The following is a 25122-nucleotide window of genomic DNA, read 5'->3' on the forward strand; positions in this document are numbered from 1 at the left end:
ATTAATGGAACTTTTGTTAGTTTTCAACAGGTGAGACAAATAAAAAAAGTGGACTCTACACGATTAGCCCATAGGTTCGAACAGTTGAAATTTAAAATAGTAGAACTCTTGAAAGGGCATCTTAATGCATGAATAGGTAGGAATAAGTACTTGTGTATGATAAACAATAGCCATCTTGCCATCAAGTAACTTGTTTAACATAATTTCAGTTATATGACATTTCTACTTGTACCAACTTGAGTGGCAAACAATAGCCGTGCTATTAACTGCATCAGTCTAAGAGGTCACAATGGAATCATGAGCAATTGAACAAATCAAACAGAAAGGAGAAGAAAATTTGATAATTCTAACAGGCAAGTACTTAAAACTCTTCACCACCCAAGTTAACCATTGAAATCCTGATTATTTAACAAATTGATTGCTGAAAAACCACTTTTGCCTTACAACAGCACAGAACAGCAGCAGCTCACTACAAAAGTATTTGCAGTGTTAACAGCGAAGAGTCAACATACACAAACTAATTTTGCTTACCGCTTATATTCTGCATTTTTTCTCTCCTTCGGAATATCAAAAAGTTGATCAAATGTAATCAAGTAGGTAATATAATCAGATTTCTGGAAAAAGATAACATTACTTATGAAATCCTCTGGTATTTTACAATCCATAACGTTCAGACAAGATATAACTCTAAAACTGTTTCGTGCTTATTTTCATGGCGCAAATACTGATTTCCAGACCAATATTGGTTAAAAATGAAGTGCCAGTGCTGTCCCATGACACATTTCTCTCACAGCATACCACACATGCTCAATCGAAATCCAAGTGAAAGATACCTACAGCCCGCTTACAGGAATATCTCATATGCTTGACATTATCTTTTACTGAAATGTGCATAACAATACAATAGTGAAAATATTTCCTGCTTTAGACAATCCAAATACTCTAATTCCACAGAAACTCATCTTCACAAACGTAAAAGGACATGTGAGCTATCACCATCTTAGCATCTGCAAAGAGTGCCTAGCGACATTAGCATTAGTATGAATTCATCGCAATACTTCTGACAAGCTCATTAGTCAGAATCAATAATGCTTCATTGCTAAACAGAAAAATCCAGGTAGACATTCTGCTATCTGCCACCAGAGGGAATATTACCCAAACTGGGAGACAGACAGACCTCAACCGTTATGTTAATGTTGCTGTACTACATACATCTCAGCAAATGCTCTTATTTACATTCATATATTTCGGAATTAATATGTAGCCAATGATAATGGCATTCTGAAGTATAAAACAATTCTACTACTGCTAAAGTTTCTAACAGTTACAGCTAACTAATTTCTTGAAGATTGAATTTTTAAAAATAAATAATCACATGCACCAAATTAACAATACTAAACCATTGCAACCATGTGCAGGATAAATGGTACTCCTGCATAATGGTAGATCCTCAGAGTAAATTTAAACAAACTTACACAACCAGTCAACCTGAGGTTGGTCGAATGGCCAAGTCCCATCCCATAGTCCCTGTTCATGATTCGGCAATTAAAACATCAAGAAGAAAATTAATGCTTCCATACAATAATAGATATAATTGTGTGCTAACACTTCAACTACTAATTTACTTTTAATATTTTTCCATTATCCCTATAATAGGCCCTCACCTTCCATTTTATAACGAAAAAGTAACTAGCTGCGTGTGAACTGGCCAAGCTGAACATCCACCTGACTTTTTTCTACTGTTGTGGAAATTCGTTGTTTTCAACTGGCGTTTTCCACTGGCATTTTCCACTATTATACCAAGACGAGTGATTAACTTAATGGAGAACTGCAGGCTGGCACTCCAATAGAAAACAGGCAAAAGCTCCAAACTCTTGAAATCCAACCTTTTTACTTTGCATTGTAACTTACCTCTGAACCTTTCAGGTTGATATATTTCAGATAACAGTCGTGAAGATCGAGATATCGTCCATATCCTTCCTCATCCGTGAACTCCACTAGGTCTGCAAGAAGCAAATATATTTAATTTTTATTTACATGTATTCCAATCACAAGCTAGGTACATTTATAGCGAGAAACCTGGACTAACAATGATATTAGGAAGATTCCTAAAAGAAATTGAATATTGACAACTGGTGAAGCAGATGTCGCAGAGAGGAACATTAAGTTAAAGAAATATTGTTTGTGAAGAGAATACAATATCTCAATGCTAAAACCATTGATAATGCTATTGATACCAGCTGTTTGAGGCTTTCACACAACTTAGAAGTGATCCATGTAACAATTATGCGGGATGTAAATAACTATTATACTTGAACATAATAAATATTTTGCTCATTAAATGGGCTAGATATATCACACAGAAATATCTTCCACTTGGAAACTAAACATCTTAAAAGCATCAAATATGCATGGATGCAGTACAGAAGTGTACCTCACAACTGCTATTACAGTAATAAATGTTAAATATAGTTGCCATAGTTTACCAGAACAATAAGAAGGTTATGAAGGTTGGAAGAAAATTTCTGTACTTAGACAAATGGGATATTGTAACACTTGGTTTTAATAGCATTTTGTTTCATGGTCATTGATGTTAAATGTATGTTTAGTGCAATTGAACCATTAAAAATGCTGTTATAAACTGACATGAATTAAGTTCCATACAAGATCCAGTGTTGAAATGAGGTTACCCAAAGTTGTGCGGACTTACTCTGTGCCTCCTCGCTTGGATTATCCCTGGTCTTCATCAACTCCTCAAACTCCACTGACATTGGGATACTTATCTTGAAAAAGATAAAGGACAAAGAAAAATGAACAATCTCAAAATAGTTTCATTTGGATTTTTATTTACTTTCAAGATGAACAATATTCACCTTAATAGAAAAATTTCTATTCTATTTATTTCACATCATACCAAATATACAAGTTACAAGTTGATTAATAAATGATAGGAAACTGTGAAGTGTGGGAAATGCAGGCTACAAAATGATAAAGGATATATTCACTACCCCACTATCCCAAATGTGAAAAGCACCTTGTTTATATCAGATCTAAACGTCTTGAGCAATGATCTGGAATGACTTGCAAAGGGAAGTTTAACTGTCCTTAATGTAACAAGATCGAACCAGTGCAACAGGATCGAGCCAGTTCAGGAGCCGAGTGTCAACGCACATTATTCTGCACTGAAACACAGGCTTTGGTTCCATGAATCCAAACTAGTTAGGAAATCTTTCTCAATGAAATCTAACAAATTATGACAAATATCCCCACTCGTTGCAGAACCTAATCACTGGGATCTCTTGACACCCAGTTAATTCAACTTGTGGTAAAAGAAGTCCAGTTTATGAAAAACTCAGCAATTTGTTACATAATCTTATGCATTCTCATACACAGACTCGGTGGACAGAAGCTTCCAACTGTTCATGCCCCGAGGATGAAGAATTTGGCACTTAGCCAAATCTCCATTCAAAGCAGTGGGACCAGAGAATCCCGTTGGCGTGAAAGGCCAGAAGATTCCACCCATAATCTGTGTGTCTATTATCTAAATGCAAGTATCTGTGGATTACATAGTTTGGTGGAAAAAAATTATATTCCATAATGACACTAATCAAGGACAGGCATTTTATAAAAATGTTATCCTGAATTGAGCCCCAGGTCTGTGAGAGAACCAACCTCATTTGGGTGCTTTCTGTGGAATTCTTTGATCATCTTCAGCCGGTTATAGAATTCTCCAAATTCATTTGGTCCTGAAATGGCATTTAACTCATCCTTCCTCATACTGTCAACAAAACAAAAACCCCATAGCAATGTGAGAAACTGCATTATGCACAATGTAACAGATAAAACAGATAACATTAATAAATTAACCTTCAGGGCACTGAATATGTTCTCTATAGACCTCAAATAGGATGTACTTGCAGTCAAAAGACAGCTACAGAATATCTGACAAAAACTGATAAAAAAAACAAAGAAAATATCTTTGATTTTTTTTTAACAGAATTTAGAAACCTGCTTCAGTGGAGGCAGAGGCATCTATGCTGGTTAAAATACAGGAGAACATTCCAAGAGAAGGATAAAATGTTAACAGTCCATAACGTGCCTGGGGAAGTACCCTGAAATGCTGGGAAACCCCCCTGGAAGTCCCCACACAAGAACTAAATGACAGCTGCCCAGCAAATTCAAACTTTCACTGGGCAAATGCACTGCAAAAAAAAACCCATCCCAAACTTTGATCTAAATCTCAAACTTCAGATGGCTCTGACTGTCTTACAGCAAGAGCTACCCAGGCAAAGTTAGAAGAATTAAAAGCACTTCTAATTTCCAAGTAATAATAGTATTAGGCTACCTATGCCGACCACCACCACCACCCCGCCCCCACCCCCTGCTACCCACCCGAGGAACCCTCCCCCAAGCCTAGTGAATTACACCCACAGGTAACACTGCAAAAAGGTGTGGCTTCCTTGCATCCAACGTTTTCCTTGTTACAGGGACTCAGGAACATGCTGCACAACACCATTCTCACCTGATCTGAGTCAGAAGGCCAAGTGGGATAGGAGTGGCTTCATTTCCCGGTAGTAAAGCAGAGTGGCAACCTGACTCACTGCCAAAGCATGAAAGCTCACAGCCAATATCAGTGCAACACCAAGAACAACCAAACAAGGCAGAAGGTGAGTTACTTGACAATGCAGCGCAACCCCTACCAGAGAGAAGCACTATACCTGTTTGTTCCATTTATGTAGTTCAGGTGTAATATGACTTTTCACATTTCATTATAAATTAAATAGTTCCAAAATTGTGACGTTGTACGGCATTTGTCACCAAGTATGACATTATATCTGATGTTATAACACCAGTAATAATACACACCTGTCTTTATCTTCATACAAGTCTCTTAGATTTCCAGCCACCTCCATGTATCTCTGAAAAATAAATGAAGATATCTCAAAAGTTAATCCAATTATAATTGCAACAGGAACCGGAAACTGTAATGAGTATTTACAACTAAACTATTTCCAAGCTTTAAAATGTAAAATATTGCTTACTTTCATTTTACTTGAGCAGATAAATAACATCTAAAACTTACTCTCAACTCCAGCCCAACTTGTAGCAATCATTATAAAAAAATGATTCTAGCACCCTTAATCAAAGCAGTCTGTATTGGAATTGGAGATTGGATGTTCATAATGAAACAGAATAATTCATCCCTGCCAGAAAATTCCCTTTTAAATAGAAAGTATTATACACTGCTGAAAAAAGGCATGCTGATGAAGCTTCTTATCTTGCACTCATCAGACAGAATTGAAAGAATATCAAATCTCAAAGAAAAGTTCATACTACACAAGAGGGTGCTGACTGTGTGACAAGTGGATTCTGACTGGTCAAAGCATTATTCGTCCTCCAAGCTTTTGTTCTGTTGAAAAAAGTGCAATTCATGGACAAGTTGTTTGCAAAGGCCAGGGTTCCATTCCTGATTATATGTAGTGTCTAATACACATGCCCAGCCTAGCTGATAATCATAAATTGGTTGTTAGTGCAATTCTTAGCACAATTGGGTTTACTCAGTAACTGGTGAACTATTGCAAGAACTACCGCCAATGTTGGACACTATTAGGGCATTTCTCCCATCCTCTTTTTTTTAGTGCAGGGGGCTGGAAGATTCAAGCGTTGGCCAATTTGGGCAATTCACGCTGGACACCCGGCCTTGAATGTGTTTCCCAGTGCTCCATTTCTGGTGCCTTCAGCTTCTCACGCTACATTAAATATGGAAGAGGCCATTTCCATAAAACTTAAATTTCACCCGCTAGCCTCTCCCCACCACCACCAGGAATGTTTCCCTCCAGCGGGGTGTAGGGTAGCTTCCCACTTGCGGAGTCCTGGCAGTGAAGAGGGGGAATCCTGGCCCCCCCGGGGGACAGGGTGCTGGGGAGATTGACCCCGGGCATTGCCACCTTGGCAGTGCTAGCCTAGCTTGATGCCACTATCCAAAGGGGACAAGTTTCAATGCCCAGGGGGCACTCTAGAACAGCCCACCAGGCATGCGGCAGTGTCAAGGGGTGGGGGTCTAATGAGAACAATCGGTGGGGGTGGAGGTTCCTGCTGCCACACTGCAGTCGGGATCGATGCGGCAGCCAGTGACTGGGGCTGGCCATTAGGGTGGGGTCAAGAATGCCAATTTTGGGGGGGGGGGGGGGGGGGGGGGGGGGGAGAGAAGGGAGATTAAGGCTGTCCCGGGCACGTTGTGCCACTTGGGGCTAAGGGGGCTGGTGTTGTGGGGTTGGCTAGTGATTGGGAAACCGGCAGACTGTGCATGCGCTGATCCTGGCGCTGACAGATGGGCGCATGCGCAATGGCCCATTCAGCGCTATGCTGCTGGTCTCTCTAGTGGGAACAGGCTTCGCTCACTGACTTTTAATAATATTCACACTAGTGCACTCTGCCGTGCACAGAGTGTGGGAGGTTCTTTTGCAAATTTAACACTTAGAATTCTTTTGGGGGAACAGCCCCCTATACTTTCAGTTTCACAGAATTGTTATGGTACAGAAGGCCACCTTTGGCCCACACGTCTGTACCAGACTCGAACCACTGGCTGTGTGAAGACGTTTCTTATCACATCACATTTGCTTCTTTTGCAAATCACTTTATATCCATGCCCCCTCATTTTCAATCCTTTTATGAGCAGGAACAGTTTCTCCCTATCTACTCTTGTCAAGCCCCCTCATGATTTTGAATACCTGTATCAAAACTCCTCTTAACCTTCTTCTCTCCAAAGAGATCAGTCTCAAACTCTCCAATATATCTTCATAACTGAAGTTTCTTATTCCTGTAACCATTCTTGTAAATCTCTTCTGCATACTCTCAACGAGTTCGCATCCTTCCTATGGTGTGGTACCCAGAGCTCTATACAACATTTCAGCTGAGGTCTAACTAGTGTCTTGCGTATGTTCAGCATAACCTTCATGCCTTGTACACTATGTGTAGGCTGATTGAGTATAGTCAGTACTTTGCCTATTGCCAACAGCTGAACAGTTGTGCTGTTTGATATGATCCCATGGGCATTGGAATGCATGGCCAACATACCGGGCATCACGAATACTGAAATTCATGTGCCACATTACTCATTTCCATTGTAGGCAGAACACCCTTTTGGCCTGATGGAAGCATCCTGCTGGTTCAGAATACCACTTATGTAGATACTACACAGTAGTAGCACAAAATGATTAGCTTCATCTGTTGCTTAAATTTTGAAACACTACCTTTCCAAGTCAGCTGAGGTAGACCAGGCACCTTTCAAGACTGAAAGTGGTGACCTTAGACTCATTCAGGAGTTTGAGAGAGATGCAGGGAGCAACAATCTGATCAGAATAGCCATTATTCCGCATGACTGCTTTGATGCTATTTCAATACCAAGTTTGCATGGTAAGCAAATCACGAAGTTGTGATAAGACCAATCATATAGTGCATGGAATGGCAAGAAGTCCCACGCCTATACTGACCAGTGATGGTAGGCTTGTGGTAGATAGTAGTAGAGAACCCACCGGCAGATTTCTCATCTAGCATGTCAAGGAAAGGGAGCTCATTGGACAGCTTCATTTCAAAGAAGAATTTGAACACAGGATGAAATGTCCACAGAAAATCTTACATGCAGCTACAGATTTAAATAGCAAATGTATTATCCGTGTAACAGAAAGGTCAGGGGTCATACTATCAAGGATATGTTTCTTGTGGAAACTGACAAAGACAGTTGGGTGAGGGAGATTGGGGAGGTGTCTCAAAACAAGATGATCATATAATAAACCTGCTTGGTAAACATGTGGAAACAAGTTCAATCATGATTGAACAGTCATCCCACAGGATGGCACAATGGTTAGCACTGCTTCCTCACAGAGTCAGGTTTCTGGGTCCAATTCCAGCCTTGGGTGACTGTCTGTGTGGAGTTGTGTTCTCTGTGTCTGTGTGAGTTTCCTCTGGGTGCTCCAGTTTCCTCCCACAGTACTAAGATGTGTAGATTAGGTTGATTGGCCATGCTAAAATTGCCCTTTAGTGTCAGGGGGACTAGCAGGGTAAATACGTGGGGTTCTGGGGATTGGGCCTGGATGGGATTGATGTCAGTTCAGACTTGATGGGCCAAATGGCCGCCTCCTAAACTGGCGGAATTCTTTGATCCTATGATTCTATATGTGCATACAGCACCATTGTCAACACCCATGAAATCACACCTACTAAGGAAGCTAACCGATTACCATCAAGTATATGGCCTAATAAAATGGTGGCTTGAATGACAAAACTGCTGATTACTTAGAATGAAGTTGTGTGTGTTTAACAGGGAACAAATGAAACTAGTGCACAATTCAGAACCATAACAAATTTACACATACCTGATCTATACTACTGATTTTATGGCAAGCCAGCAAAATTAAGAGCAAGTCTTAAATGACAGATAGATACAAAGGCCTGGTCACAGTAATCTTACTTACATCAAGCACTGCTCTAGCCCGATGATCAGAGTTGATCTGGTCTCTAAGCTGGAAAAGAAATATTTAAAATTTAATGATTTTTAAAACAATCAACAAGATTGAAATTCAAATTCTAGCCTCACCAGTCAAAATTGCTTTGCATCAGCAGAGCTTCACCACTTATTCAAAACTATTAACAAATCTTGACATAGCAGCAAACACTTCTCCCTTCACAAGATAACGGGAAAAAAACTGGTAGAAAGACTCACCATCTGATCCGATAATAACATTGAGCAGAAGCAGCATTATCATTTGAGGTGGTGTTCTGCAGAGCTCAGTGCTGGCACCCCTGTTTGTTTTATATATTAACAATTTGGAGTTGAACATGGGGGGCACAATTGGGAAATTTGCAGATGACACAAAAATTGGCCATGTGGTGTAGAGGATGATTGTAATCTTCAAAATGATACAGATGGGTGGGTGGAGTGGGCAGAAAAGGGTCAGACGGAGTTCAGCTTTGATAAGGTGAGGTAATGTATTTTGGGAGGTCAAACAGTAAAAGGAAATACACAATAAATGGGAATATACTACAAGGGATAGATGAAGTCAGAGATCTTGGCATGCAAGTGCACGGGCCCAAACAGTGGCAGTACAGGTAGGTAAGCTTTTAAAGAAAGCATATGGAATGCTCTCCTTCATTGGCAGAGATATAGAATACACAAGTAGGGATACAATAATGAAACTGTGTAAGACACTGGTGAGACCACAATTGGAGTTTTGTGTACCAAATTACAGGAAGGATGTAATTGCTCTGGTGAGAGTGCAGAGATTTACTACAATGTTGCCAGCGTTGGAGAATTGTAGCTATGAAGAGAGATTGTGGTTGTTTTTCTTGAAACAGAGAAGGCTGAGGTGTGACATGATTGAGGTAAACAAAATAGTGAGGGGAACCCATTTCCCTCGGCAGAGAGTTCAAAACCGGGGTTCATTGATTCAAGTTAAGTGGCAGAAGGATTAGAAGGGACATGAGGAAAACTTTTTTTATACGGAGGGTGATTGGTGTCTGGACTTTGCTGTCTGAGTTGATGGTGGAAGGAGAGATCCAAAACTTTTCAAAAAAGTATCTGGATCTGCACCTTAAGTGCTGTACGTTGCAAGGCTATGGGCCATGTGCAAGAAGATGGGATTAAAAAGGGCACCTGGTATCTTTGGGTTGGCATGAACATGATGGGCTAAAGGCCCCCCTCTGTGCTGTAACACTTCTATGGTTCTAATTCACAGCCATGTATGAACGGGAGCCCTGTCTACATTTTAATTGCTTCTAAATCAAGCAGAGCAATTACTAAAAATTCACGTTGGGACATCCAGGTAAAATACTTACAATAGATGTGGGCATAAATCTTACTCCAAAGCACTGATTTCCTTTCAGCAATGTAATAAGACAGTGCTATTGTTACCACTAATCAAATGATCACAGTTCACCAGACTCCAGACTGAATTACATTCTGAAAATGCAAGTGGAAGCAATTTCCGACTCCATAACCAAGCTAATTCAACCTCTAATGTAGATGGCTCCAATTAATTTGAAGACCTCAATGATGAACAAAGTACAATCAATCTATGCTATGCAAGCTAAAAACTCTAGTTCAGAGGCATCATTTCTACTGGAAAGCTTTGAAAACATCTTCTTAAAAACTACTGCAATGCTCAGTGAAGTGAGTTAGGTGGGAGCAAGGGTGGGGGGGGGGGGGGGGGGTGGCAGCAAGGAGGAAAGCTGGAATGGAAAGTGGAAAAATGGACGTGAGGAAGAAGGATGATAAAATGAAAGAATAGGATGAAATACAATGAAATAAAATAAATGGAAATGGACGAAGGGGAGAGTTCATACTCTGAAATGGTTGAACTCAATGTTCAGTCCAGAAGGCTGTAAAGTGCCCAATCGGAAGATGAAGTGCTGTTCCTCCAGATTGCATTGGGGTTTGCTAGGCATTGAAAAAGGCCAAGGACAGGCATGTGGACAGGACAGTCGGGTGGTGGGTTGAAGTGGCAAGTTTTAGAAAGGTATGGGCCCTGCTTGCGGACGGACCGGAGGTGTTCAGCAAAGCAGTCACACAGTCTGCATTTGGTCTCTCCGATGTAGAGTAGACTGCATTGGGAGCAATGAATGCAATAGATCAGATTGAAGGAAATGCATGTGAAGCATTGCTTCACCTGAAAGGGTATTTAGCACCTGAAACGGAAGGTAGAAGATGCAACACTTGCTCGTAAGGAGATTTATGGGTGATCTTATAGGCGTCTATAAAATAATGAGGGACACAGACCAGCGAGATCGTCAATATGTTTTTCCTAAGGTAAAGGGGTCTAATGCTAGAGGGCATAGATCTAAGGTGAGAGGGGGAGATATAAAAGAGTCCAGAGGGGCAATTTCTTCACACAGAGGGTGGTGAGGGTCTGGAACAAGTTGCCAGAGGTAATAGTAGAGGCAGGTACAATTTTGTCTTTTAAAAAAAATTAAGATCATTACATGGGTAAGATGGGTATAGAGGGATATGGACAAAATGCGGGCATTAATGCTCAAAACTGGGTGGCATGGGCAAGTTGGGTCAAAGGGCCTGTTTCCATGATATAAACATCTATGATCCTTTGGCTCTACTTTTACCAGCATGCCAGCCGGAGGCTCATATGATCATGCCAGAGACCAACAGGGAATGCCATTCTCCAAGCCTCACACACCCTGATTTCAGGGTGGCTATGCCTTAGTGTCCAAAGATGTTTAGGTTAGGGGGATTAACAAGGTAAATACATGGGGTCACGGAATAAATCTGGGCAGGAGCTGGCACAAGCTAGATTGGCTGAATGGCCTCCTTTTGTGCTTAAACCTATGCCCTCTAATTTTAGACTCCCCTTCCTTTGGGAAAATAGATCAGCTATATAGTCAATATATGCCCCTCATTACTTTATACTCTATAAGATCATCCCTAAGTCTCCTACGCTCCAGGGAAAAAAGTCCCAGTCTATCCTTATAACTCAAATCATCAAGTCCCGGTAGCATCCTAGTAAATCTTTTTTGCACTCTTTCTAGTTTAATAATATCCTTTCTATAATAGGGTGACGAGAATTGTACACAGCATTCCAAGTGTGGCCTTACCATTGTCTCGTACAACTTCAACAAGATGTCCCAACTCCTATACTGAATGTTTTGACCAATGAAACCAAGCATGCTAAATGCCTTCTTCACCACTGTCCACCTGTGACTTCACTTTCAAGCAGTTATGAACCTTTACCCCTAGTTCTGTAACTCTCCTCAACACCCTACTATTAACTGAGTAAGCCCAGCACTGGTTCAATCTACCAAACTGCATCACCTCACATTTATCTAAATTAAACTCCATCTGCTATTTATCAGCCCACTGATAAAAGGCAGATCCTGTTACAATTCAAAATAACCTTCTTCACTGTCCACTATGCCACCAATCTTGGTGTCATCTGCAAACTTACTAACCATGCCTCCTAAATTGAATCCAAATCATTAATATAAATGACAAACAACAATGGACCCAGCACTGATCCCTGAGGCACACTGCTGGTCACAAACCTCCAGTTTGAAAAACCCTCTATAACCACTCTCTGGCTTCTGTCATCAAGCCAATTTTGTATCCATTTAGCTACCTCACCCTGGATCCCGTGAGATTCAACCTTACTCAACAACTTACCATGCGGTACCTTGTCAAACGTCTTTCTAAAGTACATGTAAACAACATCAACTGCACTGCCCTCATCAACCTTCTTTGTTACCCTTTCAAAAAATTCAATTAAATTTGTGAGACATGGTTTTCCACTCACAAAGCTATGCCAACTGTCCCTAATCAGTCCTAGCATTTCTAAATGCTACAGATTCTGTCTCTCAAAATACCTTCCAACAATTTACCCACCACAGATGTGAGGCTCTCTGGCCTGTAGTTTCCAGGCTTTTCCCTGCGGTCCTTTTTAAACAAAGGCACAACGTTTGCCGCCCTCCAATCTTCAGGCACCTCACCCGTGACTATCGATGGTTCAGATATATCGGCTAGGGGACCCGCAATTTCCTCCCACAACGTCCTGGGATGCACTTCACCAGGTCCCAGGATTTATCTACCTTGATGTGCTTTAAGATTTCCAGTACCTCCTTCTCTGTAATATGTACACTCCTCAAGACATCACTATTTATTTCCCCAAGTGCTGTAGGGATTTGTGGAGAGGGAAGGGGGTGAAGTGAGCGTCCAGGGTGGGGGGGGGGGGGGTTACTGTTTGGATAGGGAGTGAGTGTCTGGGGCGGGGGTGAAGTGAGTGCCCATACTGGGGGTGTATCGCTCCCCTGGGGCCGGTCGGTCGCGGCCTTCCCGCTGCTGCCGGCGCCCCGCGCTCCTCACCGTGGACTTCTTCACCATCATCTCCTTCACCATCACGTCCATCAGCCGCTCCTTCTCCTCATGGTATCGGCGCTGCTGCTCCAGGATGGTCTCCATGACGGCCGCAACACCCAGACTCTCCCAGACAGACGGACCCGCTCTCCGATTGGACAGCCCGTCGGATGTGACGTCTAGGGCCTTCCGGAATGGGAGGTGCACCCGCTCTTCGTCGACCGCTGAGTGAGGCGCCGCAGAAAGGTTCCGCCTCCCAGGCGGCTTCCAAATGGAAAATGGGATTTGTTTGTTTCTTTTTTAACAAAAGCCCCTCAGCATTTCCACAATTTCCACTTTATTTACAAAGCATAAATGCATTGAGAACCCTCTTCCAAACAGACCAGCTCATACAGAGAAACAGCCGATTCATCTAATTTCAATATGTTTTCTTACTAAATAAAGCATGACTTCAAAAACAATGATGTCTCTTTGATTTCTCTCCTGGATTGCTGATAGTAGAATCCGGCAGATTATTTATTAAAACTCGACATCAGGGTATTAGTCACGAAATGTTTGCATTTTGTGGAATATTGTTTTAAGGTTGATGTGTTGAACATTAGTTGTTTATTGATCACACATAACTTTATTCATATGTGCAGGGTATAGTCCAATCTGAGAACTAGCTCCATGTTTGCTGTCCTGCCACCTTCAATAATCTGTACACAAATACACCCAGATCCTTCTGCTCCTGCACCTCCTTAAGTATTTTACCCCTTATTCTGTATTCTCACTCCATGTTCTTCTTACCAAAATGCATCATCTTACACTTCTCCGCACTGACCTTCATCTGTCACCCATCTACCTACTCCATCAAATTGTCTACATCTTTTTGAAGTTCTGCACTGCCCTCTTCACAGTTTGCAATACTGTTATGTAACATCCACAAACTTTGAAACTGTCCCCTGCACGCCAAGATTTATATCATTAATATATATTAAGGAAAGTAACCTGAAAAATATCCTTCAGCTGTTACTCTCTGCTTCCGATTATTCTACCAATTTTATTTCTATAGTATGACAGTCCCTTTTAATCCATGAGATATAGCTTGTCTTACTAGTCTCTTGAGTGACATTGTATTGAGTACCTTTTGATGGTCCATGTACACCACATCAGTAGCATTACCCTCACTGACCCTTTCTTTTACCTCCTCAAGCTATTTGAACAAAATTTTCCCTTTAGAAATTCGTGGTGGCTTTTCCTAATCAATCCATATTTTCCAAGTGATTATTGATTCTATCCAGAAAAATTAATTATAGAAGCTTGCCCACTGCTGATGCACCATATCCTTCCGCACCAGGGACAATGTCTTGAAAGAGATGAAGGGGGGCCATCTTCTGTCTCATTAACAAAATGTTCAGACAAGAACCTGGGTCCTCAAACGTATGGAGCCAACCATTAGAAATTATGACTTGGACAATGGCTACCCTGGCTGAGGTGGGAATTCCCAGCCATGATCTAATCAAGGTAACTGGAGTACACTAACCATAACCGCATTTAGGTCACTTGACAACTGGAGAGAGATGGTCATGTGACAAACCAACCCCTTCTGTTTTTACTGCAGAATGAACAAACAACTGAGACTCTGAATGTACAGGACTTTGAGTGGATTGCTTCCACCTCTCTCTCTTTCTCTCTCCCCCATTCAACTTGAATCCTGTCTGCTGATTTTGACTTTCCAAGTGTCACAGACAGAGAGTTTTTCAAAAGTACAAAGCCCAGTGCTGCTGTGTTGAGTAAAACAGATAAATTATCTGTCTGCATCTTTCAAGCACCTCAAAGCCAAAAGCAACAGGATCACTCAGTGAAAGCAGCAGTAAGACTTAGTCCAGGCTGTAGTCAGCCAGGTCACCAACCTTCAACAGACATATAGCTATTCAATTTACTGAACTCTAAGGGTGGATATCTCCCATCCCCCTGCTGTGGTGGGATTCATGGTGGGTGGGAGGAGAGAATCTCATTGCTGGTAAAAGGTCGGAAAACTGCCAGCATAAAAACAGTTAGCAACTCTCCCGATGGTGGGTTAATGGCAATCGGTTATCCTGCTGCCCCTCGGCATTCATTAATATCTCATTGAAATAGTAGCTCCTCAGAATCTCCTCACAACTTCCACTCCTTCATCATGCCAGCAGGAAATTACGTTAGCATCAAATCTGTTTGAAAATGAGAGAGATGTGCACAAGTCAGTTCACTTGTGAGTTGTATATAACACACATAGCATACCAACTAGAGGGTTGCGCCAGTCTTGTTGTGATGAATGCCACACCGCTCGGGTTGTAGGGTTGGTCTGTTTGTGCTCTTATTGTCCAGAAGCACAGCGCTGTGCTGGGGGGCTCATGCTGGCCTCCACATTCAGAAATAAGCATTGCGACCAGGATGGGGCGAGAGCAGAAGGTGGGGATGACAAACACAAGGGAGTGGGTGGAGAGGGGGGAAGAAGGATTCTGCAAGAGCTGTGAGAGGGGGAAGGTTGAACACAAGGGGCTGGGGGAGGGAAAGGGAGGGAAGGTTATGAAAGGGCAGTGAGCTGGGGAAAAGCGAATGCAAGGTGCACAAGGAGGGAGGAAGGCTGGCAGGAGATGTGACGGGGGAAAGGGGGCACGGTGGAAGGCAAAGGGGAGACTGGGGGTGGGAAGCTGGAACCTGACATGGGTATATGAGCAAGGGGGTGATAACACATTGTTGACTAGAAAGGGATGCAGACTCTAGAATAGGAGGGAGAGGGGTTAGTGTTACATGCTGGATGGGTCGCACAGAGACTCAGGGATTGGTGAGGTAGTTTGGGAGGAGACACTTTAATCCTTAATCTTTACAGCAATGAGGAATTCTGTGAAAGTCCAAAGCCTTGTTCTGGGGTTTGCAGTCAGGGGTCACAGAGTACAGACACCCCTGTGGCAATGTGGAAAGGGGTCACAGTCTAGAGGCTTTATGGACCTGATAGTCAGAAGTCAGAGATACAAGACAGACCAGAGGTTCAGAGGACATGCAGCAGGAGGAATCATTGGGAATATGGTGTACTCCAGGTGCAGGGAGGGACATGTGCTCCAGAGGAAAGAACAAAGCTTAGTGTGCAGGTCTGTCTCATACTCATTGTCCCTGGACTTTGTTGCAGATGGGACGGTGATGGTAGTTGGAGAGATCTGCAACCTGGGAACATACAACAATGGGAGATGGTGTATATGAAGCATTGCTAGGTGACCAAGCCCCTAGATGGGGTGGGTAGAGGTCCACATGGAGCAAGTAATGGGCTCGATGGGAAGGTAGGAACGTCCACCATAATAATGGTGGGATCCAGTATTATTGGGGGAGGCTGTAGAACAGCAAAAGGAATGTTTATCTTCGCATTGTGAGTTCAAGGCATAACTCTGGCACATGGACAGTGAGAGAGGGAGCATTGAATTCTGTTTGGAGGTAAAAGAACAACTGTCTTGCTGGACCACAGTAATGGTGCAGGCTCAAAACGAAAGTAACAGCAGATCTGATCAAGAGGGTTCTAAGGCAGTGTGGGAGGAGCGTACTACTGGACTAAGGGTCCTCTTTCTGTGGGCGCCTGGTTGGTGCTGCAGGAATGAAAAGGGAGGCCACCTTGGGAAGAAAGCTACTGAAAGCCAATGCCTTCATTAGTGTGTTAAGGAGATATTTAGAACTCATTGGCCTTCACATCAAAATTGCTGTGTTTCAAGAATAATGGCTAGAATTCCCTGGCCGTTCAGGTTTGTGGGATTCTCCAGTTCTGCCAGCAGTGCACTCCTGCCCGTGGGTTTCCCACTGGTATAGGGTGACATAAGTGGGACATTGTGAGTATAAGCGATAGTGAAGGAGGCACCACTGCAACATATGTGACATTCCATCAATGAGGTCCAGTCACATGTTTACCAGAATTGGCATTCATGTCAGGACAAAGAGCACCCACTCATTGTTCACAAGCAACTGACCAGTCATTAGGATGTACATCAGAGATTTGGAGAACAGAACTAGTTCGGGTCATGTACTTCATTATTGTCTGACACATGGCTCCAGATACCATTTTGGTCACCTCAATGTGTGTGCTAGCCTCTCAGGGACAAGGCTGCATCAGCCTCCATGCGTGTAGGGCAGGGAAATCTGTGAACCCTTAGCTTTTATATTTAAAGTTTCACTCTCTTGATGCTTTAATCATTCCTGTCTTTCAATGGTACATCACCCTCAGAGTCATTCCTAGAGAAGAACGAGGCTGCTCACAGTTCTGCACACTCCCTAATAAAGCAGACCATCGGGCTTCTGAAAACGTGCTTTAGATGCTTGGACCACTCAGGTGGCTTTCTGCAACGCAGTCCCGACAAGGATTCCAACTTCAGTGTGCGCTGTGCCCTTTGCAACCTGGCAGCGCAAAGAAGTGAGTCCTTGCTAGAAGGCATTGGAGGAGAATGAGAGCTCAATGGAAGAGGAAGATCCAGAGGTCCAGGAAACTCAGGAGGTTGCTGAGGTCAGTATTAACACGATGATGCCATTGAGGAGGGGAGACATTGAAAACCCTGTGATACTTAAATTGCTGATTGCTCTAGGAATGGTAAAATTAAATGAGGGCATATTGTCACATCTCTCCAAACTCTCAATGCAATTCCCTTTCATCTCAGGGAATGCCCATTCATTCACAATGAGAATAAGTCCTGCCCTCGTGCTTGTGTGCTCTTGTCTCATGAATGGCCAGGCCATGATCTCTGTTTCAGTGCACAGTGCCCTACGAATGTAGAAAAGTTTCCTATTTACAAATGAGTGAGTGGCAGCACTGGGCACATCTGCGCTTGTCCCAGGATCTAGTACATTATAAATACCACATTCTCCATGAAGACCTGATACCATTTGGGGTTGGAGGCACACGCCCCCGGACAGTGGCACTGAAGGTGATGGCAGAACTCAATTTCTCCAGTTCTCATTCTGGGAATTGAGAATCCATTGAGGAAGGAGAGTGACGCAGGAGAAGATTTGAAGCTCTCGTGACCGTCTAAAGATGCAAACACGGCTGTGACTGAGATCAGATAATGCTGAAGGATCTGATTCTCCCATGAGTGTCTTGTGTTCTGCCATTCCCACTCAGGATTCACAAATACCATGAGTATATCAGTGTTAATGAATTGCACTAACTCAACAGGTTTCCTTGAGGATGAAGGGTTAGAAATGCTTACATCTCACACTTAAATAAAGATTTAAATACATTTCCCTGACATTATAAAAAGGAAATGGAGACGAGTTCATTGGAAATTGACTTCACTGAATGTTAATCTCACAGTGAGATACTATTACTGAGCAGGAGGGTGGCTAATTCGCAACATAAGGGGATTCCAATGTACAAATTCACCACACCATCAATTGACCTAAGCATTCACATAGCCAGCAAATGTATTCACAAAAATACGGTTTCTTTGCAGTGATAACACACTCATGACCCAAAAATGACATCAAAATTTCTTAACTTTCCTAACCCTACTGCTACGCCTGGCTGCAGCCCCAAACATCCATTGCGAGAAGAAGGCAGCTTACAGACTGTTATGTCCTGAAGCCTGTGTTGACCTTGGCAGAGGTCCTCTGGCAGGTAATGCCCTAATAAGGGTCTCATGGTGAAGGACAGAAGCACCCTCAGTAGCCTGAGCAATCGGTGTGCATGGGGTTACTAGCAGATGGGACTGTGAATGGCTGCACACCCTTGGAATGTCCTGATAGGAGCTCCTCGGTGTGTCCAGCTGATGCTCATCCTCCTCGTGACTAAGGGCACTGCCCTACCTCCTGCAGAGACGGTTCACTTGGAAGGATCTCATGGTGCTTCGACCCTACGCTGCCTATATTTTGATGGTGACCATCAGGATGTGTGTCCTTGGGGCGCAGGGCCGATCATAAATCTGGCCAAATGTGTTGGAGCAAGGTCTCTGTGGTGGTTGCTAACCTTTCCATTGTGACCTTGAGCTACCATCATGTTGGAGATACGTCAACATGGATGGATTTCCCCGTCAGCGCCCGAGGCTGCTGAGTGACTGTTGAATCTATCCCTGATATTCTGCCGTCTGTCACTTCAGACCATCTTTCGGCTGGCAGACGCTAGCAAAGGTTCATCATCTGATTGGGACTGAGTGGATGGCTGTCATCCACCTGCCCACCGAGTGCCTGAAACCTGGGCTGTCACTGCCTCCAACTGCTGTGGGGGCGGGTCAGTGAGGTGCTCTCCAGAAAGTGACCCTGAGTCTAATCTCGAGCTATGTCCCACCAAGGTGGCACAATGATTAACACTGCTGTCTCACAGTGCCAGGGACCTGGGTTCAGTTCCGGTCTCAGGTCACTGTCTGTATGGAGTTTGCACATTCTCCCCATGTCTGCGTGGGTTTCCTCCGGGTGCCCCAGTTTCCTCCCACAGTCCAAAGATGTGCAGGTTAGCTGGATTGGCCATGCTAAATTGATCTTTGGTGTCCAAAAATGTGTAGGATTAGTGGGGTTACAGAGATAGGGCAGGGGGTGGGCCAAGGTAGGATGCTCTATTGGAAAGTCACTGCAGACGTGAACAACCATTTCCTGCACTATAGGGATTCTATGGTGAAGTTGTGTGTGTCTCTGTGCTGGTAGAAGGTGTGGGCGAACCCTGTGAGGTTTTTCTAGAGTTTTGCTTCAGACATGGTCTGGGGGCTCAGACTGTTGGTTGGCTGCCTTGTAGGCCTCAATCTGCTCATGCCCAAAAAATAGAGAATCAATTTTCAGTTGATGAGCATGAGCTGTAAGACTACATGGCATTCAGTGTGATTGTCAGGATTTGGAGAGCTGTTATCTGGATTATGCGGCTGGGAGAGGCCAGTCCCCTTCCCCTTTGCTCCCCAGTAAGTGCAGTTGCAGCCTCCTCGAACTTAGTGAAGGCAATAATATCAGCCATCTCACAACAGTCTGTGATATTTCATGCCTGTTGAATGCTAGCTTGGCCTAGATGAAGCTGAAAGGAAGGCATGTGATGAAATGTGATGGAGCAGAGGTTGCGTCAGCTACTTGTCCCCAGTGTGTGGTGAGCTGCCCCCAAAAGGGCCAGAAGATGGAATGATGGTGATGTGAAAGTTTCTGTGAGAGAATGAGTGTTTATACGTGTCCCTTGCTAATGCTTTTGTGAGATCCCTGAAGAGACTAGCCATTAAGTGCATGATGCCATGATGAAAGTTTGATAGTGGAGCAGTAGTTAGCACTGCTGCCTCACATTGTCAGGGACCTGATTTCGATTCAGTGTAGTTGACTTCTATTGGCGAGTAGCTGATTCTTTGATTCAGGAGTATTGTGGTTAAGAAAGCCCACCAACACCTCTATTTTCTCAGAAGACTAAGAAAATTTGGCTTGTCAGCTACAACTTTCACCAACTTTTACAGATGAATCATAGAAATCAAGCTGGTTGTATCACAGCTTGATATGTCTCCTGCTCTGTCTAAGACTGCAAGACATTACAAAAGGTCATGAATGAAGCCCAATCCACCACGCAAACCAACCTCCCATCCATTGACTTTGTCCACACTTCCCACTGCCTCAGTAAAGCAGCCAGCATAATTAAGTACCCCACGCACCCCGGCCGTTTTCTCTTTCGCCTTCTTCCATCAGGAAAAAGATTCAAAAATCTGAGGTCACATGCCAACTGATTGAAGAACATCTTCTTCCCTGCTGCCATCAGACTTTTGAATGGACTGACCCTACATTAAGTTGATCTTTCTCTATACCCTATGACTGTAACACTACATTCTGCACTCTCTTTTTTCTTCTCTATGAAGTGTATGCTTTTCTGTATAGCATGCAAGAAACAATACTTTTCCCTATATATTAATATGTGACAAATAATAAATCAATTCTAATTGTAAAAACAAATGCTCCCGGTTTTTATTGACAGAAGCAGAACATTCTGGCAGTATCCACTGAAGAGCCATGAGCTGATGTTTCAGGTATAAATTCTTCCTCAAAACTTCCAACTTCTCCAACACTTTGTGCTCTGTTTCCCACTCCTGTAATCCTGCTTTCCGCCCCTCAGTGGCTGTGTTATTTGTTCAATGATCACTAGATGGCATCATACGCTGTCTTTTGGACAGTAGTTGAGATAGGTCAGTTCAGCTGGGGTTACCTTTATAAATATTTGAACTGGCTGCCTGAAGGTGTTGAGGCCAGTCTATTGGACCCAATTCCGAGAATATTTTCCTCCATTGGCTGTAAGAGTGTATACATTTCTTATTAAATGTGTACTGGGCAACAATCTCACCAGTTCCCAGTAAATGGGAACTGCTGTTGAAGGACACCAGAGAAGGTTCACCAGACTGATTCCTGGAATGGCAGGACTAACATATGAAGAGAGATTGGATTAACTGGGCTTGTACTCACTGAAATTTAGAAGAATGAAAGGGAATCTCATAGAAACGTTGAAGATCCTGGTGGGACTGGACAGTCCAGATGTGGGAAGAATGTCCTTGATGTTTGGAAGTCCAGAACTAGGGATCATAGTCTAAGAATAAGGGGTAAACAATTCAGGACTGGGATGGGGAACAACTTCTTTGCTCAGAGAATTGTGAACCTGTGGAATTCTCTACCACAGAAAGCTGTTGACACCAGTTCATTAACTATGTTCAAGAGGGAGCTAGGGGTGGCCTTTGTGGCTAAAGGGATTCTGGGGTATATAGACAATGCAGGAGTGGGATACTGAACATGTATGATCAACCATGATCATATTGAATGGTGGTGCAAGCTCAAAGGGCTAATTGGCCTATTCCTGCACCGATTTTCTACTTTTCTATGAGAGTCTACAGCACCAAGATTAGCCTTGCATGTCACAAACGGCTGACACAGATAAATAAATGGAATGTATAAGTGTAGAGTTTGAGAGCTGAAGAATCTAAAACATTTGACTCATTGTTGATTTAATTGGTACCATGCTTTTCTTGACATACAATGGAATGGTTGAATCTAAAGTTAGGTCACTAGCTTCCCACCTGGAGGATTCCATTAGGCAGGAAAGATGAGGAATGAAGACTAAGTTCTTCCTCATGGATAGGAAGGTCCCAGTGTTCTCTGAGAGTTCAGAGGTTCAATACAGCAGAATCATATATTGTACATTCTGTGCTCAGCCCATATTCACCAACGGGACTACGATTAGGCTTCAGGCTGCTAGGCCAGGGTGAAACAGGGATGATGATTCTAGCTTCTAATTACTATCCAGTCACTGTATACATTTATGAGTGCCGGCTAAGCACAGAATTATGCCCATTTGTGTTGTTGCCGTAGTCAGTATTGCTGACAGTCATTGACGCACATGAAGAATGGTTACTTGGATATGGTTCCGTTGAGCATGGGAAGGAGAAAGTTGGAGGAGTAAGAAAAGAGCGGAAGGAATGAAAATGGAGTAAAAACAAGAAGAGAAAAGACTGCATTGCCTTGACCTGTTCTCTCATTACTTTAGAGGTTAGTGGACAGCATGGTGGCACAGTGGTTAGTACTGCTGCCTCAGAGCACCATGGGGACCTAAGTTTGATTCTAGCCTTGGGTGACTGTGTGGAATTTGCATGTTCTCACCGTGCTCGCAAGGGTTTTCTCCAGTTTCCTCCCATAATCCAAAGATATTCAGGTTAGGTGGATTGGGCACGCTAAAGTACTCCTTATAGAGTCTAAAGATGTGTAGGTTAAATGAATTGACATGTGTAAGATTATGGGGCCAGAGCAGGTGGCGGGTGATTATACTCTGTTAGAGAGTCGGTGCAGAATCAATAGGCTGAATGGCCTCTATCACAACATGATACTCCAGCACTCTCCCCATATTCCTTGACACCCTTAGAGTCTAGAAATCTATTTCCTTCTTAAGTTTATTCAGTGACATGGCCTTCTGTGGTGAAGAATTCCATAGGTTTACCACTCTGAGTGAAGAAATTTCTCCTCATCTCAGTCCTTTATGACCAACCCTACATCCTGAGGCTCTGACCCCTTATTCTAGGTGCCACAGCCAGAGGACCCAACATCCAGTCTGTTCAACCCTGTCAGATTTTCATATGTTTCAATGAAATCCTCTCCCATTCTTCTAAATTCCAATGGTCTGCTTGACCGAATCTCTCTACATATGACAATCCCGCCATCCTAGCAATGACATTGGCAGGGTCCAAGGAGTAAATCTGTGCGAAATCTGACAGGCATAAGAAGCAAAGAAGGAGGTAAATTTCAGATTTGAGACTAAGCAATTGCTATTGAAACAGCTGCATCATTAAGTTAAGTGTATGGGAAGATAGGTAATTATTGTAGAGGTCACAAATGGTAAAGCAGAGGTGGGTGATAGAGATCATATAATTTACAAGAACACCCCACTGTCAAAATTGCCTAAATTTACTGTAAATATTTGGCAATTCAATTTGCCTGTTGCTCTTACTTAACTCATAATGCTGCCAAGAATTTCTGTTCTTAACGTTTGTCAGCAGGAATTTGGAATTTGCGAGTAAGAAATTCTTAATGACGCCAGATCTGGCTCTTTAAATGAAAACTGGTGTTGTAAAATAAGCTACACGTCTTGGTCTGAATCCAAAAGGCACTCGTTTATGCCACAAATATGCTGGGGGTTTCAGCAAAAATAAATGGTAGTGTAAGTAAAATAGACAGACAAAATGAAAACCTAATCTTCTGGATTGCTGAATTGAAGGTTCCTGAGTTCCTAACTGAAAACACACACAACCTAGTTACCAGTGCTGCCTTATCCTCAGGGTACACGCTGGAATCATTCAGTGTTTCTGTAATTTGGACTGAAGTTGGCATCCTTAGACTCGCTTTGCTGTTATGCTGCTGGCAGAGCGGGGTTGCTCGAATTTCAGGACCTCACTTCTTAATTTTCACTCAAGATTTCTAAAGTTAGTGATTTTTTTTTCATTTGTTGTTGGTCGTGTCAAATTATGAAATTCTTTTGCATTTGCTTCATTGTCTGTCCTTTGGATTTGCTGCCATAAAATTCCAGGCTCAATATTTGTGGGCATGTTTATTTCCTTTAGATTTGTGTCAGTTTCTTCTTGCCTTGGTCAACAGGTATATACAGTACTACACAGGTATATACAATATGACAGGTTTATACAGTACTACACAGGTATATACAATACGACAGGTATATACAATACTGCAGGTATATATATTATCACACAGGTATACACAATAAGACTGGTATATACAGTGCCACACAGATATATACAATATGATAGGTATAGTACCACAGGTATATACAGTAACACAGAACACCTGGCTAACAAAGACATTTTTGTCAGACTCCTATTTACTGATTATAGCTCAGCCTTCAACAGCATTACCCCAACAAAACACACCTCCAAGCTCCACGGCCTAAGGCTCAGCCCCTCCCTCTACAACTGGATCCTGAACTTCCTAATTCACAGACCGCAATCAGTAAGGGTAGGCAACACGACCTCCTCCATGATTATCCTCAACACCTGTGCCCCACAAAGCTGTGTCCTCAGCCCATAAGACCATAAGACATAGGAGCAGAATTAGGCCACTTGGCCCATTGAGTCTGCTCTGCCATTCAATCATGGCTGATATTTTTCTTATTCCTATTCTCCTGCTTTTTCTCCATAACTCTTGATCCCCTTATTAATCAAGAACCCATCTATCTCTGTCTTAAAGACGCTCAATGACATGGCCTCCATAGCCTTCTGCGGCAAAGAGTTCCACAGATTCACCACTCTCTGGCTAAAGAAATCCCCCCTCATCTCTTGTTTTAAAGGATAGTCCCTTTAGCCTGAGCTCGTGCCTTCTGGTTCTAGTTTATCCTATGAGTGCAAACATTCTCTCCACCTCCACTCTATCCAGGCCTCGCAGTATCCTGTAAGTTTCGATAAGATCCCCCTCATCCTTCTGAACTCCAACGAGCAGACACAGAGTCCTCAGCCATTCCTCAAACAACAAGCTCTTCATTCCAGGGATCACTCTTGTGAACCTCCTCTGAACCCTTTCCAAGGCCAACACATCCTCCTTAGATATGGGGCCCAAAATTGCTCACAATACTCCAAATGGGGTCTGACCAGAGCCTTATATAGCCTCAGAAGTACATCTGTGCTCTTGTATTCTAGCCCTCTCGATTAACCCTTTATTATACCTCTTATACACCTATGACTATGTGGCCAAATTCCCCTCCAACTCCATTTTCGAATTCGCTGATGGTACCACCATAGTGGGTAGTATCTCAACCAATGACGAGATGGAGTACAGGAAGCCGC

At 43.0% G+C, this 25122-nt stretch overlaps 1 protein-coding gene across 1 annotated transcript in view; it reads right to left on the reverse strand.

Annotated features, from left to right (window-relative positions):
* The window catches only part of sf3a3 (splicing factor 3a, subunit 3), a 35898-nt gene extending 22876 nt beyond the window's left edge, over positions 1–13022 (reverse strand). The window contains exons 1-7 of the mRNA XM_080211298.1: positions 12863–13022; positions 8475–8522; positions 4867–4919; positions 3673–3778; positions 2711–2783; positions 1912–2003; positions 532–614 (exon numbers count right to left, since the gene is read on the reverse strand). Coding sequence (XP_080067424.1) covers positions 532–614; positions 1912–2003; positions 2711–2783; positions 3673–3778; positions 4867–4919; positions 8475–8522; positions 12863–12958 — 551 coding nt within the window. The 5' untranslated portion in view covers positions 12959–13022. The remainder of the gene's footprint in view (positions 1–531; positions 615–1911; positions 2004–2710; positions 2784–3672; positions 3779–4866; positions 4920–8474; positions 8523–12862) is intronic.
* Between the last annotated feature and the right edge of the window lie 12100 nt (positions 13023–25122).

Source organism: Carcharhinus amblyrhynchos, chromosome 24 (assembly GCF_965287045.1).
Source record: "Carcharhinus amblyrhynchos chromosome 24, sCarAmb.v2.hapA, whole genome shotgun sequence".
Classification (NCBI taxonomy): domain Eukaryota; kingdom Metazoa; phylum Chordata; class Chondrichthyes; order Carcharhiniformes; family Carcharhinidae; genus Carcharhinus; species Carcharhinus amblyrhynchos.